At 41.5% G+C, this 7,419-nt stretch overlaps 1 protein-coding gene across 4 annotated transcripts in view; it reads right to left on the bottom strand.

Annotated features, from left to right (window-relative positions):
• Positions 1–5,946: 5,946 nt before the first annotated feature.
• Positions 5,947–7,419, bottom strand: part of grin1b (glutamate receptor, ionotropic, N-methyl D-aspartate 1b) — a 50,508-nt gene continuing 49,035 nt past the window's right edge. For all 4 annotated transcript variants that reach the window (XM_054730341.2, XM_054730343.2, XM_054730342.2 and 1 more), the window contains one exon: positions 5,947–6,143. In XM_054730341.2, the coding sequence (XP_054586316.1) occupies positions 6,078–6,143 (66 nt within the window). In that variant the 3' untranslated portion in view covers positions 5,947–6,077. The remainder of the gene's footprint in view (positions 6,144–7,419) is intronic.

The following is a 7,419-nucleotide window of genomic DNA, read 5'->3' as shown; positions in this document are numbered from 1 at the left end:
CAGGCTGCTCAGGGCAACCGTCCAATGTTCTAATCTTGAATAGAATAAAGCATCTTGTGGTCAGAACGTGTTCTAGATCATCAAACTGAAGTAAAAATCAGACGAAAGCTGAAACAAACAGATTTATTTCTGTAAACTGTTACAGGAAACACCACAAGTTTCACAGAGAATCGAGATGACTGGACCTGACCCAGTTAGCAGGTCCAAGCCAGCCTGCTAGAGCGGCTACAACTGACCAATCACAGCGCAGAGTTCTTCTTCTACAGTTTTTGCCTTTACAGGACGATACACACTGTGGTTAATCTGACCCCAGGTCAGTTTAGAGCTGATTCAATACAAAGAGCATCTCTACAGCAGGTGCATCAGTAACAAAAATATGTGACTAAAACGAGTGACGTGTGACATCATCACAATGAGATGATGTCACATGGTGACATCAGAGTGAGCTGGCATCAAGGAGTTTCAAAATACCGTCTTCATCACAGATCAATAACTACTTAATATTAAATTCACCAGAAACAGGAAGTTCACCGAAATCAAACAGGAAATGGAAAGTTACCGTCACTTTCAAAATAAAGCTCTGTTTAAAGACTGATGATGAAACCAAATAATAAATAAACGTGTTTAAACGGTTTCAGTTTTTGCAGATAAAACTTTGTTTTACACTGAAACTAAATCCAGCAAAAAACATTTAAACAATCAATTTAAATAAAGTCTTTCAATAAATGATTTCAGTGAAAATGTTTAAATTAAAACTCATTTTTCAAGGTTTTTTTTCAGGTGCAGAATAAAAAAGTGAGTCAAGTAAATCACAGCTGAAATATAAAAACATTCATTCACTATAATTAGCTATAAATTTATATATTTCTGTACATAACATTTATAACTGTTTAATATCCAAATAAAATATGATGTGAGATAGTTTTAACCCTCAAGCATCACTTTAATTTACTCTTTAGTTACTGGAGGACAAAAATGTCCCGATGACGCCTGTCCCTAACGACTGCACTGCTGTATCTTTAGCAGGAAAAAGTCACAATCTCCTGAATTAAAGCTGGAAATTTATCAAATTTACTGAATCTTTTAGACAGTTTTAGACAATTATATATATATATATATGTATAAATATATACATATATATATATATATATATATATATATATATATATATATATATATATATATATATATATACATATCCTACATATGCATGCACACACACACATATATATATGTATGTGTGTATATATATATATATAGACACACATGTATATATATATATATATATATATATATATATATATATATATATATAATTTTTTTTTAGCTTTTTGTTGAGTTCATCAAACTGTAATAATCGGGACGCTTTTGTGGATTTCCTTTTGATCGTTGCAGCTTGACTGATCAGCGTGCACAGAGCTGAGCGTCACAGAGGACCAGAAACCTCAGCAGCTCTCAGAACAGGTCTGGAAGGTCACAGAGGTCAGGAGAACTGACCCGCAGAGCCCACGACTCAGCAGGGCACACAGAAGGTGCTCAGTGAGAATGAGTCCCTTCATGTTGTCTTTGAGCTTAGTGTTTTGATTAAAATGTATAATAGTAAAGAGGAATAAAAGCCTTTAATTTGAAATTCACAGGAAGTAGATATTTCTAGATTAGTTTTACTCAAATGTAAAATATAATTTTTTTGAGCTTACAGGAAGTAAAAACGGGGTTTACATTGTGGATTAGATATTATTTTTATTAAATATTTAACAGATTAGATTTGGTCTCTAGATTAAAAGCAGAACCACATAACGAGAACCCTCAAACAGAACTTTTGGGATCCGGCCCGCAACTATTTGATTTTCCTCGGTGACTTAAAGTGACCTAAGCATGTTTTAACAGAATAAATAAAATGAGTGGTTTAGGTTTGAAACGTTAAAGACCAAGTTCACTCGTTTTTTAACACACTTGCAGTGGCCTCAAGTATAAATGAATGGTGAGTTGTGCTCTGTGGGATAAAAGCTCTGGCGCTCCCATTTCAGGACAGGGACAGCAGTTCAGGAGGTGGAGCGGGTTGTCCAGTAATCTGAAAGGTTGCAGATTCAATCCCAGCTCCGACCAGAGAATGCTGCTGTTGTGTCCTTGGGCAAGACACTTAACTCTCCTTGCCTGCTGGTGGCGGTCAGAGGGACTGGCGGTGCCTCTGTCAGGTCAGCTGTGGCTACATCGTAGCTCATCCCCACCAGCGTGTGAATGTGTGGATGACTGAGTGTGTTGTGAAGAACCTTGGGGGTTGTAGAACCCTAAGAAGGCGCTATACAAATACAGACCGACTGAACGTGAGCTAGAGGAGAGGTGAGCAGAACTTGGCACGATTTCCAACATCTCTCCTCTGATTGGCTGACAGCAACGCAACTCTACCGCTGACTCTGCAACACCGATCGTTGTTGATTTGTTTCATCTCCTCAAACAACACTAGCACGGAGGAGTTCTGCTGTGTGGTGGAGTTGCTAATGCTAAAGTTAGCTTCCACTAGCCGAGACGTTCTCTACTCTCTCCCGGACGCTAAACCAACGACAGACAGCCTTCCTCGTCGTGAGCCGAGATGGTCGAGTCCGTGAACGTTAATTTTCAACGTGACGCAGATCTGACTCGATTTCTGATCCGAGCATTTCCCCGTCTGTTCTCAATCAGCGGCTAATGCAGGAAGTAGGGGTAGGAGACATTTAGCCTGTTTTTAAAAGGTCAAAGGTGAAACCATCCTTCTCATGACCAGCAGAGGGCACCACTTCTACAGAGTCAAGGACGCAAACCTGGTCCAGCACCATGGCTGGACAGGGACCCGAAGCTGTTTGGCCATATGAGACCAGCTCAGACCACTCTCCTGTTAGGTCTGACTCCACACTCTGGTGGTACTGGTTATTTAGTCTACTGGGTCCCACAGACTGGGGCAGGGTCTCACAATAGGAGCAGTTTTTATTCAGATTTAGTCACATGTTTGTCGCTCGGCCATTGCAGGGCTGGTTTGGGAGCGACCGCTTCCGTCAGCGGGGGAAAAACGTATTTTATCGATGAAGTCGGTTTTTATGAATAAAGTTTAAACAGAAACACAAACGAGTTCTCAGGGTGTGTGTGTGTGAGTGTGTGTCATATACTGAGGAGGTAGACAGACCATCAGTGGAAAGAGGTGGAGCAGTGGCTACATCTCCCAGCATGCACTGGGCCTGGGAGGGACAGGGGGCGGATCTTGTGTTTTTTAAGGAGATGTAAGGAGAGTTTCAGCTAAAGTTAGTTTGTGGCTCGATGAAAAACTCCGGCGCTACCAAACCTCGGCGAAGTAAAAACGCCAAAATATTCAAAAAAATAAAGTGTTTCTACACGAGTATGGATGAAGACTTCTGCTGTTAGACGCGAGTCTAAATATTTCACCACTAATACTTTACATTTTACTCAGACTACATGTTTGAGCTCCATTCAGATGTCTGAAAATATGAAGAATAGATTAAACGTTTTATACAGTTTTACCCTGTTTTGATGCTTCATGACGCTGCTGTGAGAAATCTATTTATATTTACAGTTTTTCTCTGTAATTTATAAAAATAAAATAAGCATAAAACGGTAATAAAAATCTGTAATAAAGTAAAAACATACCCCAATTTTCACCTAAATCCTTGAAGAACCTGAAAAAATGCAGGAAGAGATCAGCTGATGAACATGTTTCCTACTGAGAGTGACCAGCAGAGGGCGCTGCTGCTGCAGAGCCCAGGTTCAGGTTTCACCTGAGAGCCCAAATGATACATGTGCATTAACAAATAAACAACAACAACAACAACAACAATAATAATAATAATAATAATAATAATAATAAAAAGCCTATTATTAATAATAACAATCGGCTCTCGGGTGGAAGTGAATCTGAATGATTAAAGTTTGATATAAATTCATACACTGACAAAACTGTTCAGTAAATATATATTTTCTTTTGGCCAAATACATTTTTTTCCTGAAAGTATTAACTAGCAACCTGCAGAAACTTTGATTCTGGTTCAGAAATTAAAATTTTAAAATATAAAAACTCATCCTAAAACCATCAACAAATAAACATCATTACACGCATCTAAATATTTTGTCAGTTATATAAAATGTTATAGATTTTAGCTGTTTTTTATTTTCCTTCTAAAACAAACAGGATAAAAGAGGAAAAACAAAATGGTCCTCCTTCAGAAACCCAAATGTAACAAAACCTTTCTGAAGCAGCACGTTTCCTGATTCACTGAAACTATCCAGGAAGGTTTCCAGTGACTTCATTTCCCACAATCCTCAAGACCAGGTTTACTAAGGCGCGGTTCACATGGCAGGATAATCTGGATGATTTTTGGGCCAACACCCCCACTCCCATTACCGTGGTGTCTTTAAAGATGATCTGGTCAGACCATCCTACCTTGTGTGGTGCATTAGGAGCACTCTGGTCCACTCGGAAGCAGGTTGGGACCGCTCCACTCTATAACTCAAGATGTTCCACAGATTTAATCGTCTTGGTTGGATAACGAGGACAAACAAGCGTGCTGTCTGTTGAATGTGAGGTGTAGCCAATCAGAAAACAAGGTAAAGGAAGCACGCTGCACTCTTCACTCCTCCTCTGCTATACGCTTTTACCAAAACTGCTGCGCACCACTCTCTGTAGGACCTAAACTGTCATATGAGTGATTTTTAATCAGCACATGAGGTCTACCATGCTTTGAAAGTCATCCAGCTGTTTAAATATCCTGCTGTGTGAACCACAGACATGAATGCATAGATGCCTCATTGGGCGGCGCTGGAGAGCATAACAGTGCTGCCGCCATGTTGGGTGGGTTCCACACTCCAAACCCAACCGGAGTCAACACAGACTGAGCAACTATGCCGTTTTCTGTGCAGCCACTGTTCCAACAGCTGGCGTACTTTTAATAACAGATCACATGAGATTACTATTGACTTACATAGCCTAGCTGTTGGAAATTCCTATTTTATTTTATTTTACTATATTTATATTTTAATTATCACGCCATACCATATGTCTGACTTTGTGAAAAAGCATACTAAAACGTGTTTTGTAGTTGGTTAAGCGCCTTCCTCAAGAGAAATAAATTACTGGGGGGCGAATGGGAACCCATTCAAGATGGCGGCCACTATCGCAACTCTAATAGGCAACGCTAGTCCACGGGGCGTCCACATTTATGATGTCAGTAGTGTGAACTTGGGCCCAATCCCAATTCTCACACTTCCACTCTTGCACCCTTCAACTGCGCGATCTCAAACAGGGGGTGTGAGTGCGTTGGGTGTCCCAATTCTCAAGTGCGGAAGTTGATCACGCCCCTTTTGCACCCTTGATCTGCTTTTTACCCAAGTCCGCATCGATGCAGACTTGGGTGAGGTGTATTATCCACAATCCATTGCTGCAGGAGAAAAGGCTCGAGTTCCTTTTCTGAAACTGTGTTCTCTACTAAAATTAGTTTGTTTTAGAACGATTTGGTGATGCTCCAAAACTTTTAGACAAAGCAGCAATGAATGTAAATTCATTTCAAATAACTGTTCAGTTGTTTGTTTGAAAGTTGTTAATAAAGGTTTTTGAAAAAAGTAACACAGCGACCAGCATCCCGGCACACACTCGAAGCCTCACAGCGCATTTTCTCCTAGTGCACTTTGCTGAAGGGTGCAGGGCGAGTACTGGGATTGGGATTTCTGTTCCAGAGGCTCCACCCACCTGCCATGCTCAGTGTTCAGGCTTCTGATTGGTCAGTTCCTGGGCCAGCAACTGAACAAAAACTGACCAATCAGGCTGCAGCTTCTCAGCTACCTGATTAACAGGTGTGATTTTATGACCAGCAGTGACAGCACAAACCAGTCTGAACTGGTATACACAACAGGAAACAGGACAGACTTCACACACCAAAATAAAAGCCGTTTTTTCAAAATAAAAAACTTTTGGAGACAGGAGATTTATGGATACAAGCTGGGCAGGCTGTGTGTGTGTGTGTGTGTGTGTGTGTGTGTGTGTGTGTGTGTGTGTGTGTGTGTGTGTTCCAGCAGCAGTGACGCTCCTCCTCCTGCTCTCACACCACGGTGCTAACAGAGGGATCTGATAGGTTGAGCTGGCCGGTGATGTCAGTTGGGTATGGCTACAGCAGGAGGGACAAAAACAGACAGAGAGAGAGAGAAAACACACATTAACAAAACTCTGACCGCAAACTAAACTTACTGGGAGCTCATCCTGAATCCATCTGGATCCGCAGGATAAAACATCACTGGCGTGTGTGTGTGTGTGTGTGTGTGTGTGTGCGGCGCGCGCGCACGTGCATGTGTGTATGTGTGTGTCTGACAGCCAGACTCAAGTTTTATATTTTGATTTCGATCGGGCTCGGTTTGGTTTTGGGTTTCTGTTCTGCTGTTTTGGACCTTTAGGAACTCCAGAACCAGGAAGAGAAGTTCCCTCTTTGTTTAGATTTTTTTAGTTTCTCTTTAATCTTTAATGAAATAATAAATCCTGAAGTGTGACTGTTGATGCAGCTGAACAAAAGATGGCCTCGCAGACTAAATCCATTAATATTTAGTTTGTTAGTATTTATTATTGCAGGATGTTCATGCTTTTATTGTGGTAACTCACCTTTGTTTTGATTTCATGTTTGTGGTTTTTCTGTGATTCAAATGAAACTTTATTTATAACTCCCACTTAAAACAACCCGAAGCAACAAAAAAAAAAATGAAATGGAAAAAAAGTTGCTAAAAACATGACGTTTCTGTGTACCAGAACCTGAACGGTTCCGGACTGGTTCTGACTGTCCAGCGCAGGTAATGCAGGTGAGGTGTTTTGTAGGCGGAGCTACAGTCGTGCTTGCAGAGGAGGACAGAGGCAGTGTGTGTGTAGTCTGGACGCCACTCAAGCCCACTCAGAGAGAAAAACACCAATATAAGAGAGAGATCATCACAAAGAAGCGGGTCAGAGTCCACTGCAACACGTCCCTCAGCTGGTTCTGAAATATGCTCAACCCGTCCAGCTGTCCCCGAGGGGACGGTTTCACTTCCAGAGACGACACAGGTGTTTGGAGACGAAGGAATAAACACGATTTTAAATCCACAGAAATAAATCATCACAGATAAAACAAAGTCCAGGAGGCTGAGGACAGGACACATCGGGAGACAGAGCCTGAAAAACCACGTCCCACGGAGACCAGAGCCTGGAGGGGACGCTGAAAAGGAGACAGGTTAGAGGACGGAGACAGGTCCAACCTGTGAGGATTCCAATGGGCCATTAGTGGAAGACAAAACTGAGATGAGAGGACAGAGATGAGACAGGAGAGGAAGAGACAAACAGGGAGGACGAGGACACACAGGACAGGACATGATAAACTGGACACACAGGACAGGACAGGACAACCACACAGTCTGACCCTCTTC

The sequence above is a fragment of the Nothobranchius furzeri genome, chromosome 10, assembly GCF_043380555.1.
Source record: "Nothobranchius furzeri strain GRZ-AD chromosome 10, NfurGRZ-RIMD1, whole genome shotgun sequence".
NCBI classification, from domain to species: Eukaryota; Metazoa; Chordata; class Actinopteri; order Cyprinodontiformes; family Nothobranchiidae; genus Nothobranchius; species Nothobranchius furzeri.
This window is presented reverse-complemented; position numbering and strand designations above follow the sequence as displayed.